Here is a 14368-nt window from a genome sequence, read left to right on the forward strand (position 1 = left end):
GTGTGTGTGTGTGTGTGTGTGTGTGTGTGTGTGTGTGGGTGGGTGGGTGGGTGGGTGAGTGGGTGGGTGGTTGGGTGTGTGTACGTACGTGGGATTATTTCATTCTCAGACACTCATTACGATAACTATATAGTGAGTGGTTATTTTTAATCTTTTCATGGTTATTGTGTCACCCAGCAGAAAACATTAAATAGTATTTTAGATGCTCTGTTATGTAAAGTTCTGGCAGATGCTCTTTTAGGGGTCTCTTTAGATGTCTACATTTTATGCTTATTTGTGTTTATTTATTACAGATTTATTTGTATGTGTTGAAGTGGACTCATACGGACACTACTTTCGTAAAGCCAAAACAAAACTTGTTTGCAATTCAGCTGCACCACGTTGGAATGAGGAATTTATTATTGAACTGGAAGGATCTCAGAACCTGAGAATTCTTCTGTATGAAGAGAGCCAAGACAGAGCAATACTTAGGGCAAAGTGCACTCAAGTTGTAAGTAGATCTATGAATATTTTGAATAGTGTATTGCAGCGAGGCAGGGGTAATGGGGGGGGGGGGGGGGGGGGGATTGTACATTTATTTCTAATCAATTTTCTTAAGCAAGAAGTACATGATGTCAGTTGTGACTTTTCACGTACTAGCATGAGGCTCATTCAATAAATAATGATCCACAATTTTTTCACAGAAGATATTTGTTCATAAGAATCAGATGTTAGTGACACTATCAGTCAACATTTCTTTTACATATACTATTTTTCTGCAGTCTCCATCACATACTGTGGCATAATCTTTAGAAGCATGAATTGCCTATTGGGAAAAGCCCTTGTCCTGTGCTCATAGCCATTAGCCATGTTTTCACTGCACGACCTCATGCTCTCGTCATCTTCAAAGTGTGTCCCACGTGCAGAATCCTTAAGTGCCCCAAATAGATGGAAGTCCAATGGTGCCAGTCTGGGGTATAGGATGGTTAAGGCAGTGATATCCAACTGAATTTTGAGACTTCTGTGTGAGCGTATATTGTTGTTTTGGAGCATGATTTCTTTTGGATTCTTGTTAGACTAAACACATTGGAAGCAGTTACTTACTGTGTTCTGGGTCTGCAGATATGCCTCTGAATTACTGGTTAACCCCTTTAGAATGGCAGTGTCACTATTGGAAAAGACTGTCATCGTGACTTTGTCTTATATTTCATCTTTTTTGGTGATTGCTGGTGGTGCCAACACAGTGACTGCCTTTTTGTTTCTTATACATTGTGTTGCACCAAGGTTTAGCTGCCTGTGATGATCCATGACAGAAAGGTCTCTCCATTTGCCTAAACTACTCTGGCAGGTCGGGTGAAATTGATTGTCTTTGATTCTCATGGCCTGTTGTGAGAACCTTTCTTGAGCACTCCTTTGACAGTTCTAATTACACACACACTTCCAGTGCACACCAAAAGTTGTGGAGCCAGTTGTTGAGTTTTGAGGCACCAAACTGCATGATAATGGCATCCGCATGGTACACCATGTCAAGAGCAGTGGCTGTGAGGTTGTACTGAACATGGATGATCCTAGAGGTCAGTTTGTGTACTTTCAGATGCTTTAACTCTTCATCTGTCACCAAAAAGTACTCCTGTCAACTACGTCATTACCATATATGTGGCAAACAAATGTTTATTGATGTACACCACAGTTTCATTTCTACAACCAAGAATTCAATCACAGCATGTTGCTAGTAATGAGTGTAGTGTGTAGATGCTACCTTTATGGTTCACTACAACTCTCCTATCTGGCAGAAGTGTTCAAAACTTCGTACATATGCAAAAGAAACATCGAATTTGGAGCACCTAAATCGATGTTCTCTTGTATTAACAGTTGTAAAAAAAACTTGGAGGCATTATTTATCGAATGACCCTCATACTAAGTAAATCTGACATATTAGATGTGTCATTCAGATTATATGCTGAATAAATTTTGCCATGGATATTTCATGGGGTGTACATGCTCTGGTATAACCGGGAAAAACCCGGGAATTTTTTTATGCGAGAGAAAACCATAAAAAACCTGGGAATTTTCGAGAATTCCTGGAGTTTTTCATTGCTTTAGTTCTTAGTTAAATTTTTGTAATTTTGACTGGTAAGAGCTGATAAACAGCAAAATGTGTCAAAGGTTTTAGGATGAAGACTATGGAGTATTTCATAACAGCAAACTGCTTCCTATGAGCGTGACATCACAACTGTCAATGTATTAAACTCATTTTGAGCAGTTGCCAGTGGGCTCATGCACATGTACAGTTGAGTTGCATATGAGCAGTGCCTTCTCGTGCTTCTGGCTACTTGAAATGTGGCTGCAGCAGTGCCAAGAAACAGCAATGCTACAGAGAAAAAATTTTCTGGCGTGGGCAAGTTGCCAGATTTGTGCATGCGCAGGGCAATCTGGGTTTTAGTAGGGAGGGGGATAGTGACCAGTGTTTACGTTTAGTGATTTTTGCTGTTTCCTCATGTCCTATTTCCTCTTCGTTTACAGTTCACTCGTCAAATGAAAACAAAACGGATTTATGTGGCCGGGAACTATAAAGTGGATTAAAATACATGCACATAGTTACAGAAGGCTGCTATTAGTTTCAGTTTTCTGATTTTATTTCCGCATTTTTGGCAGTCAAGCATTAATCACTTTGCACAACAATGAAGTTATTTTTGGCAGTTTGCTAAATAAATGTGGCTTTTATTAATCTTTTCCTCAGATGCAGTCAATTTATGAGAAACGAAGTGCTTCATTCTACACTAATGGCTACTTGCAACTGCTCACTGAAATTCAAGTGCACATTTTCATCTTCTGGCATGTATGGCATTACGCCATAATAAAGAATAAAACATGAGACACTATAATACCAGTACTCCAAGAAAATTTGCATCCCGAAAGGCACATTGAAAAGCTTAATATCAAGTTGGGGCCTAATTCATTGTGAAAGTGGACATATGAATGTGTGCTTTAAGCCTAATTATGCATTTTAGTATGGTTTATGAAATTCGTACGCTCTTGGAGTATCCTCTAATGTCCTATTTCTTTTATGGTGTCATTAAGATCTCTTGATACCATATGTGTACGAACATACGGGCTTCCTTCGTCATCGTAGCGGCCCAAGCGCAGTAACTCCTTTTTTCTGGCAGTCACTAGCAGCTGCTGAAACGAACCCATGTTTAAGAGGTCGCAGGGGAAGATTACGAATGGTTCTTCGAAAAGTATTATTTGCAAAGGAAATTTTCCTTTATGCAAGATGAACTATGTTATGTATGAAAATGTGCAATGAATTTCTTAAATCACAGAGCATTTGACTCGCATTTAAAACTTAAAAAACTTTCAGGACCAGCCACTTAGATTAATTTCTAGCCCAGAAGACCAGACATTATCATTGTTTAAAATTATACTGGCACATTTATGTGATGTATCTCAAAGTGTTTCAAACGCTAAAAGGACCAATGTTATATGTGTAAGCTTAACTTTTCTTATACCTTATTAATCTTCAAGACCAGCATTATATGTCAGAGCTTAGCTTTTCTTGTAGCTACACTACATACATTAATTTAAACCACTAACTTTTCCTATTTGTGCATTCACACTACTTAACAGTGATGTTGCTATTGGCTGACTACATCACGTGTCCTATGCTCTGAATACCTGGTATGATTGGCTGATGAGTTCACGTGACACGAGCTATGATTGGCTTACAATAGTGCATTGCAGTCTGTTTCAGTGCTTTGGAAAGAAATTTGCTGTTTGGTGGGATTCGAATTAATACTTTCATGATACAAAAATATGCAGTGCATCGTAATATGAAAATTTGCAGCATAAATGTTGCTGCACACAAAAGATCTTTCCAAAACTTCTTTTTTTTGTGGCTGAGTTTCATTTTCTATAGTGCCGGGAAATTCTCGCTGGTGTATGACACCTTTATCATTCGAAGGGTTGATGTTTTTACAACTCTGAGGGAAAGTACACTCTTGCTTATCATGGAAAAGGTATGTTTTTAACTGGGAGATCTGGGAAAAATCCGGGACCCTGCCCCCCCCCCCCCCCCCCCCCCTCCCCCCATGTATACACCCAGTTATAGTTATGCCAGTTCTTTGTTTAAGGAATAATTATTGTGTACAGGACCAAATTACCTCATTCAATTATTAAATTAATTCAGTACCTGCATATCATTTGAAATCCTTCTCCTCAATTTGTTTGGTTAATTATTATTATTATTATTACTATTAATCAATAATGTAAAGTGAAATAATGATTTAAAAGACAGGGCATCATTTTCAACCTTAGTAGGAAGTACTGACTGACATGGATGCACAAGAAAGTTGCCATGTTTGCTGAGGCATCATAATCTAACTTCTCTTCAGAGCAATAATGAGTAGTTATGTTACATAGTATGGTTCATTGTGCTGATTACTTTGTAGTGCCTGCGTGCAAGTGAGCAATATCTTTTTAGTGTGTCTGATGTTTTTATATCCTTGCCACTTCCGACTGGCACATGATCTGTTATTCCTTTGCATATTTTTTTGTCTTCTTATCATTGTTAATAGAATCTATCCTGAGTCTTGTGCTTAAAGTGCCTTCTTTATTCAGGCAATGAAACTCAAACACATTCTCCCCAGACTATAAATAGTCTATTTGATTACAATCTGTTAAGCAAGTTCAGTGGTTCAAGAAGCAGCCACCCTCCCTCCATTTCTTCTTCCTCTTTTTTCTTCTTCATATTCTGCCTCCTCTCCAACACTCAACACTTTAATGATCACTGTGGTTAAGACACTGGACTTTCATTTGGGAGGAGTGCAGTTCAAATCTCCATCTGGCCATTCTGATTCTGCTTTGGTCAGCATGAGTTTCCCAAGGTGGATGGCTGGTGGGTAATGCCAGTCCTCTATAGTTGTAAGATCTGGCCATGCTTCCACAACCATCTTTTGACATGTAGGTGGAATGTTGTTTCCCGTGGGGTTTGGGATATTTACTTAGCTCTCAAGATCATGAGGATGATGCAGAGCAGGATTCATAAGTCTACATTTTGCTATTTGATATCCCTGTGACACTTCCTGTGTCCATTCCAGTCTGAGGCATTTTAGATTTGTAGACAGCATGCAGTGACTTGCATCCTGTCAGTCCACCCAATAGCAGATAACACTGAACTTTAGATGCTGTTGTTGGAGTGGCAAGCTTACACTATGGGTTAAGGTGTTTGTTCCGTTATGATAAAGTGGGAAGTGGGAGAGATGGTGATCAGCTGATGGACATTAATAAATTAGTTCCCTTTAATGTCGAGACAGCACTTTTATTTAAAAATATGTCTAATCTATACACAGCCTTGTTAGGGTGTGAATGGGGCATGATCTTAATGGCATCATAAGCAGCAGTAACTTCAAACAACTAATATAACTTTTGTGGCGGTGTTCGTAGCGACAAACACTTGGCTGTAGAAATGGCTTACGAAGTCACCGCCACACTTTTAATAGCGGGCCGACCGGTCCGCTGGAACAGTAAACAGAAGATGAAACCCCAAACACTCTGATTAAATAAAAGTCGGTACTTATCTTTATTGATGAAGATACAGAAACACAATAGTGAACGTGGTGTCTACAGAAATCTGTCTAGTTCGAGTCGGAGCGGCTAGGTCAGCGTCGGCTGACGACAAACAACAACTCTGCCGCGATGAACACACAACTGACTAGCAAGTACACAATTCGGTGGCGAGTATACAACTGAGCGGCGAATACAGAACTGTCCTAGCGCTCGCGACTCCAGCGCTTAAGAAGCCAGAAGCCAGCGGTGGCGCGCGCAGACTTGCGGCGATTTCCTGTATCGCTGGCGCTGCTTATACGGACGGCGTCCGGACTTTGATGCTGCCAACCTTTTTGGCAGCGGGCTCGGGTGGCATTACTGGCTAGGACATAACACTCCTCCCCCCCAAATCGCCGCACCGTCGTTGAATAATGACGTGGCGAGCGTCGACGGCGGGGGAGGGGTCTGGCCGCAGGCGTAGCAGAAGAGACCGGGGCGGAGACTGTTGTCGGTGGCAGTCCCCGGTCCGCACCCCAGCATTGGCTGCGCGGGGCCTCGGAAAACACCGACTGAAAACCGAGGTCAGGGTGCACGCCTGTGACCACGGGCGCAGCTTCTGGTACTGGACGGGGCGTCGGGACCCACGAAGAGAGGCAGCGTCTCCTGACGCTGCGTCGACGGCTGCTGAATGGGTGCCGGACAAGGCGCTGCGGTGTCAGACTCCTTGGGGGTGCCCAAGGAAAGCGGCTGCAGGACAGGCTGCACAGCCACCGCTTGGGAAAGCGGCCCGGCTGAGGGGTCGACGTCCATCAGCTCCGAAGGCGGGGTGGCGACTGAAGAGGGACCGCAGGCGCCGGAGCGACCACCTGGGGCACTCCCGAATGAAGCTGCGCGGGAGGCATCAACGGGATGGGCTGTCGGCGTGGTAGCGGCGACGGCTGCTGCTGCTGCCCTGGGGGCGGCAGCGAAGTCGGAAGGCGCGGCTGGAACCCGCCGCGGACCAAATCTGTGGACAAAGAACGAGCGGCAGAATCCGGGCGGCCAGCGCGGCGCAACTGGTTCTGATGCCTCCTGTGCACCCCAGTAGCACCTTGAACAGTATAAAAACCGCGACCCTGGACACTTATCACGGTACCACGTTCCCAACGACGGCGACCATGATAAACTCTGAAAAAAACGGCGGCGTTGCGCTGAAAACGCGTGCGATGCTCAGAAGCAGCGGGTCGATCCGGGGGGTGCAACAACCGTAGTAGGGTGCGATGACGACGGCCATGGAGAAGCTCCGCAGGCGAAGGGCCGTCGCGTGGCGTGGTCCGGTACGACGACAGGAACGTGATGAGGGCCCGCTGACGAGAGTGCGTAGCACGAAGGCGGTCCATATGATCCTTGAATGTGCGTACAAAACGTTCCGCTGCACCCTTCGATTGAGGGTGGAACGACGGAGTAAGAACATGGCGAATGCCATTGGCAGAACAAAAACTTTCAAATTCAGCAGAGGTAAATTGTGGACCATTGTCAGACACTAAAACTTCTGGAAGACCCTCAATACAAAAAATTGAAGTCAACGCCTGTATAGTTTGTGCAGATGTTGTAGACTGCATGGGCACAACAAACGGAAAATTACTAAATGCATCTATCACGATGAGCCAACGAGAATTCCAATATGGACCAGCGAAATCAATATGTACTCGCTGCCAGGGACCGGCAGGGCGTGCCCACTCAAAATAGCGTTGAGGCGGAGCAGCTTGGTGTTCGGCACACGTCGAACAATCTGTAGACATCTGCGTAATCTGCTTATCAATGCCGATCCATGTACAATGACGGCGGGCAAGCTGCTTGGTGCGGACCACTCCCCAATGACCTTGATGCAACAAGTCGAGGACCTTGGATTGGAGCAGTTGGGGAACCACTACACGAAGCTGGTCATTCTCGGTGCGTAACAGCAAAACTCCGTGCGAAACAGACAACAGATGACGTTGCGGATAATAGCGACGAACCACAGGATCCGATATGTCCTTTGCCTTGGACGGCCAACCACGTTGAACAAAACGTAATAGTAAACTCAGATGAGGATCCGTAGCTGTCTCACGTGCCACCTGACGATAATCAATCGGAAAATCCCGGAGGGATTGATGCTCATCGGCGTCAATCTGATGGCAAGAGTCTTCAGAGGAATCGAAGACATCATCCGCAGCAATCGGCAATCGAGAAAGCGCGTCAGCGTTTGCATGCTGAGCTGTAGGGCGATACAGTATCTCATACTGGTATTGTGATAACAAAAGAGCCCAACGTTGTAGTCTCTGAGCTGTCTGCTGAGGAACCGATTTAGACGGATGAAACAGTGACGTCAGGGGCTTGTGATCTGTCACTAAATAGAATGGTCTACCATAGAGGTAGTGATGGAATTTTGTGACACCGAACACAATAGCCAACGCTTCCTTGTCCAATTGGCTATAATTACACTGAGCTTTGTTTAGCAATTTAGATGCGAACGCAATAGGACGTTCGGTGTTACCGACGCGGTGAGACAACACAGCACCGAGGCCGTAAGAAGAGGCATCACAAGCTAATACCAGAGGCTTGTTAGGGTCGTAATGGACCAGACAACGATCATTGAATAAAGCCTCTTTAAGCTGCTGAAAGGCTGATTGGCAATCAGCTGACCACACAAACGGAACATTCTTACGGCGGAGACGATGCAACGGTGCAGCAATCTGTGATGCATTAGGTAGAAACCTAATATAATATGTCAATTTGCCAAGAACTGCTTGCAATTCATTCAGATTGCGAGGAGCGGGCAAATCACGAATAGCTGCTAAATGTGACTGGGAGGGATGAATGCCTTGAGCATTAATAACATGTCCCAGATACTCCAGCTCCGTAAGGAAAAATGAACATTTATCGATGTTGCAACGTAGGCCTGCCTGAGACAACACTTTAAACAAACACTCCAAATTACGGAAATGTTCAGCAGGCGTCCGACCGGACACAACAATATCGTCTAAATAGTTGCAACACGATGGCACATTAGCCAGAAGTTGTGACAAAAAAACGCTGAAAAACAGCTGGAGCTGACGCACAACCAAAAGGCAAACGCAGAAAACGGAACAACCCCAACGACGTGTTTATGACAAAATACTGTTGTGATTGCTCGTCGAGGGGCAATTGCAAATATGCTTCACGGAGATCAATTTTGGAAAAGAAACGAGCTTCCCCTAACTTATCCATCAGCTCGTCCGGTCTAGGCAAAGGAAAAGAATCAATCACAGTCTGAGGATTCACTGTCGACTTAAAATCAGCACACAAACGTAACTTGCCAGACGGTTTCTTTATAATAACTAAGGGAGAAGCCCACTGGCTCGCTGAAACGGGTTGAATAACACCGTCGTTTTGCCAACGACGAAGTTCATCTTCTACAGGTGCCCGGAGGGCGTGAGGCACTGGACGAGCACGACAAAATCGAGGCTGAGCATTATCTTTTAACGTAATATGAGCGGCAAAGTGCGCAGCACAACCTAGTTCGTCTTTAAATATGTCACTGTATCGTTTACACAACTCGGTTATGCTGTCTTGAGGAACAACAACAGAATTGATTTGCAACACATTGTCTTGGATAGACAGGCCAAACAAGTCAAAACAGTCTAATCCGAAAATGTTTACACTGTCTGTAGCGCGGAGCACTGTGAATGAAACTGTTTTTGTATTGCCACGGAATGTGGCTGGCACGCTACATACACCTAATACAGGAATTTGTTCTCCACTATATGTAGCCAAAGAATGTTTTGCCGCTGAAAGTTTAGGGCGGCCGATAGCTGCATACGTAGCACTATTTATGAGAGTCACAGACGCACCAGTGTCTAATTGAAAATTGAAGGTCTTATCCTGGATGCGTAGCTTCACAAATAGTTTATTACACTGTCTCTGGATCGGTGCAGTGGAGGCGGAAGACACCAAATCAGCGCGTTTAGCGCGTGTCGTCGGCTGACGACAAACAACAACTCTGCCGCGATGAACACACAACTGACTAGCAAGTACACAATTCGGTGGTGAGTATACAACTGAGCGGCGAATACAGAACTGTCCTAGCGCTCGCGACTCCAGCGCTTAAGAAGCCAGAAGCCAGCGGTGGCGCGCGCAGACTTGCGGCGATTTCCTGTATCGCTGGCGCTGCTTATACGGACGGCGTCCGGACTTTGATGCTGCCAACCTTTTTGGCAGCGGGCTCGGGTGGCATTACTGGCTAGGACATAACAATAACAATGGGAAATACACTCTGGCATGCACTTCACTGTGGTTTCCAGAGTATGTTTGTAGATGTAGACGTAATTTCATTTATATCATGGGGTGAAAAAGGTACCATTTGAAAAAAAAGAGAACTTCTTACAGAAGCTGTTCAGAAATTTATATGAGGTTGTGCGTAGCCAAATGTAACTAGTAGAACAAATTATATGAAAATCTAAAGTTTGGAAATTAACATTCCACAAGTTTTTATATATATTTTTAATGTAAAATCGTACTCTGGTTATTAGATTACTACTACCTGGAGAATTTCTAAATGATTTTTACTAGCATTACCTAAATTGAAATTGTACATAAGTTGAAACATTGAAAGCATCAAGAATCAGTCTTCATACGACACAATCCAGAGATATGTATGCACCCACTACCAGGAAGGAAAAAAGATAAAGTTTCAGTTTTGCAAACTATCTATGTGAATTGTATCCTGTAGTTAAGAATCAGGGCAAATACTGTATTCTGAAGCAGTCAGCCTCAGTTTTAACTCGGCGTGCCTTTTATTTGAACTATCCAACTGTTTTCTCAGTTTTGTCCCTTATTGTATTAGCTGTTCACCCTATAAATTAGTAGGCTGCCACATGACTTGTGCTCTTTTATCGTTGCTATTAACTTTTTATTTGTTGTATGAAGCCTGTGATTCATCATTTCTTATGCAAAATTTGGATTATGTGCTATTATTAGTTGTACATTCTGTTTGACGTATGTAATTAGGTATGTAGAAGTGAAATGTATCTTTGAAATATCTGTTTAATTCTTTTTTAGTTATTGTTCCTTCTCACTAAGTACATCATTTCTATCATTGTGTACCATTGCGGAGGCTTATCAAGTGCAAATAATGCATTATCTGGTATACTAATGATATCAACTTTACTTTACTTTCCAGTTAAGCAGATCATGGTTAGGGGATCAGCAGGTTGCAAAATCCATGCCACTTCAGAACTGTACCTTAAAAATATCATTAAAATTTGTGCCAAGTGAGGTAACGCTCAGGAGAGTTCCTGCTGCAAAAACCTCAGGACTGTTTGGGGCTAAAATTCAACAAGTTTGCAAGTAAGTCATTGTTTAATAAGAAGAAATAAATAGTTTTGAAATGTAATAAATAGTTTAAGCAGTTGATGAGATGTATATACAAAAGTGCAGTATTGAAGAATAGCTCTCTAAGGAAATAAAGCTGATGATTCATCATGAAAAGTGTAGCTTTCGATGTTGGGAGAGTAAAAGATTGTAACAGAAAGGTAAGAGGAATGGTGAGAGAAAAATTGAATGCATTAAATAATATTTTGTATCACGAATAATCTTTGGATTAGCAACAATTCATCTGCTGATGAACTGGTGAATGGTGTGCTCACTTTGAAATTGGGTAAGTGCACTGGCTTTCGGGTTTCTGTTGCTCCATGCTGTCCCTCCCTCCCCTCTGCCCCACAAACAGAGAGAGATCCAGACCCAGACACTCACCTCCATAGCTACATATATAAGTTTGTGTGCTTAAATTGAAAGAAAGTAATAAGTTTACTCTTTTGTATGCCACATAACATTAATGTGTAGATGAGGTGTTAATTGTCTGTTGTGGAATTTCCGTTGTATTATTGCATCATTCCTGTAAACATCCATCTTGCTGAAATGCATATTCTTGTACCATATGGTGTGCAATATTCAGCTGTAGAATATAAGAGAGACAAAGTCACAGTACAGAGTGTGTCATCTCAAGCTACCAAGAAGTTCCAGCTGGTTCCTGGATAATGTTGGTCATGGTATTTAACTTTACTGCAAGTGCTATGAGGTGAGTCCTGAATGTAGTGAACAATCCAGTGTGATCTGAGATACTTAGAGTGAGTGTTGTTGTGAACCATTTTATTACAAAAAATGGCTTGTAGCAGCTGGTTTGCTAAGACGTTGTTGAGATGGAAAGCTGTCACTTCAGTTTTTGTAGTGTTGAGACACTATCTCCAGTGTCAGTAATAATCACCAACTAGTCTCAGGTCTTGTGTGAGCATGTTTTCTCCATCCTCCAAGTGCTTGCTTTTTAATGTAATGGTAGTATCATCTGCATTGCAGAACTTCTTGGATACAGTTTCTGGCATGTAATGTACGTACAGGCTGAACAACAGTGGGGCTAGGACAGATCCTTGTGGTAGACCATTCGTGATTGTATATGACTTGTTCATTTTGTTATGAAGATGTGCTCGGAAAAACTGGTTTTTCAACATTGTTGGACAACAGTGTTGTTAGCCTTAAGTGACATACAATTTGCCGTAGCTTTAGCATTAGTCCAGCCAGCCACACTGTATCATAACCAGCAGTCAGATCCACAAACACCGCTGAAGTTTTTAGTCCTTTATGGATACCAGTATTGATATAAGAAGTGATTGCCAGTACTTGATCACAGCAGCTGAGGTTTTGCCTGAAGCCTGCTTGGTAGAAAGGCACTTTACTGTCACTGTGCAGTAAATCCTGTTGTAGGTGAGTTTTTCTGTATAACAGACACTGAGAAAGGCAGTTGGGCATTAGTTTGATGGATTGTCTTTCAGTTTCCCTGGTTTGAGGGTTGCAAGGGTTTTTGCTGTCTTAAAAGCTGCTGGTATGTGACCTTTGCTCAAGTAGACTGACAAGGGGAGGCCACGATGTTTGGAACGCAGATTTACTGCAAACTTCGTACACTCGTAGTACTCCATTAGGACTACAAAAGTGTAAGTAGTAGCGCGTACTTCTCAAGCGTTATTGAGAAAATCGCAAGATAATTTCGATCGTCAAATATATATACCTGTGCGTGGCCGCTTTTACGAGGAAGCACCGGCAGCCGAGTGGTTAGCGTTCAAGTCCCGTAATCGCTGGGTCGCTGGATCGAGTCCCACTCATCAGGGATGTGTGTGTGTGTGTGTGTGTGTGTGTGTGTGTGTGTGTGTGTGTGTGTGTGTGTGTGTGTGTCATAGTCATTTTCTTTGCTATTTATATTACAGCTGTTGTAATGGGGAAAAAAATACGTGTAATCGGATGAGCTTTTATTAAATTTACAATGTTATTTGGCAGTCTACAAATTTTTACTATCACAAATAATATAATATTCATAACTACAGACTAATAAACGGCCAAACACATAAAGTGATACTGAAAATGTATGCTTGTCCGTGATTTGAGCAATCCCCTCTACCTGGAAGGAGCCCGAAACGACTTGTTACCTCCAAGTTTTGACCGCCACAGATGGCTTTCAAAAGGTGTACAATTAATCGTCACTTTCGACATTACGATTACAAGTTGTGGGATGGTATTTTTCGTAAAAACATAAAAAACAAAGTTAAACGGCACCAGCCGCATTGAATAAATGCTAGGTTTCCGCACAAGCAAGGTGTTTTGAGGTTTTCCGTGGAAAAACAAACCTTGAACCTTTTCAAAAACCTCTGTTTCAGCCAATAATTTGGAAGCAAACCATGCATAACGCAGCATTTCCTTAAATATCGGCGCTGATCATTGGTCATGCAGTATCGAGTGTATTTCAATAGCGTCTTCATGAGAAGCAATTTCTTGTTCTCTTTCGATTAAATACGAACAATTTTGAAGACACGGACAAGCATACATTTTCAGTATCACTTTATGCGTTTGGTCGTTTACTAGTCAGTAGTTATCAATATTACATTATTTATGATAATAAAATTTGTAGAGTGCCAAATAACACTGTAAATTTAACAAAAGTTCATCCGATTACACGTATTTTTCCCATTACATCAATTATAAATAGTAAAGAAAATTACTGTGTTAGAAATTAAAAACAAAAAACTGACTAGTGGGACTCGATCCAGCGACCCAGCGATTACGGGACTTGAACGCTAGCCACTCGGCTGCTGGTGCTTCCTGGTAAAAATGGCCACGCACAGGTGTGTATATTTGACGGTTGAAATTATCTTGCGATTTTCTCAACAACACTTGAGAAGTACGCGCTATTGCTTATACATTTTGTTGCCCTAATGGAGTACTACGAGTGTACGAAGTTTGCAGTAAATCCGCGTTCGAGACGTCGTGGCCTCCCCTTGTGAGTGAAATTGTGTGGACCATTTTCTTCCATTTTTGCCAAGGTGGGTGATAAATTCTGGAACACTCCCATCTAGCCCTGCTGCTTCCCTTAGCTTTAGGCATCCACTGGCTTTCTCGACCTCATTGTCATTAAAAGGAAGGCTGAAAGATGATCTTTCATTGAGGGAGCCATATATCATTTTCAGCCGTTTGTGCACCTTTGCCGGCCAGAGTGGCCCTGCGGTTCTAGGCGCTACAGTATGGAACCGAGCGACCTCTACGGTCGCAGGTTCGAATCCTGCCTCGGGCATGGATGTGTGTGATGTCCTTAGGTTAGTTAGGTTTAATTAGTTCTAAGTTCTAGACGACTGATGACCTTAGAAGTTAAGTCGCATAGTGCTCAGAGCCATTTCAACCATTTTTGTGCACCTTTTTTGTGTTATTGCTGTATAGAGGAACACTGTCTGCTCGCAACTTGATGTGTTATGCAGTCGGTGATGAGGTGATCTCTTGTTTCCAACTGATTTTTGGTGTCATTGCTCCT

At 42.8% G+C, this 14368-nt stretch overlaps 1 protein-coding gene across 1 annotated transcript in view; it reads left to right on the top strand.

Moving 5' to 3' along the window:
• The window catches only part of LOC124789340 (active breakpoint cluster region-related protein), a 134977-nt gene that overhangs the window by 84844 nt on the left and 35765 nt on the right, over positions 1-14368 (top strand). Inside the window, exons 12-13 of the mRNA XM_047256665.1 lie at positions 294-490; positions 10703-10869. Coding sequence (XP_047112621.1) covers positions 294-490; positions 10703-10869 — 364 coding nt within the window. The remainder of the gene's footprint in view (positions 1-293; positions 491-10702; positions 10870-14368) is intronic.

The sequence above is a fragment of the Schistocerca piceifrons genome, chromosome 1 (assembly GCF_021461385.2).
Source record: "Schistocerca piceifrons isolate TAMUIC-IGC-003096 chromosome 1, iqSchPice1.1, whole genome shotgun sequence".
NCBI classification, from domain to species: domain Eukaryota; kingdom Metazoa; phylum Arthropoda; class Insecta; order Orthoptera; family Acrididae; genus Schistocerca; species Schistocerca piceifrons.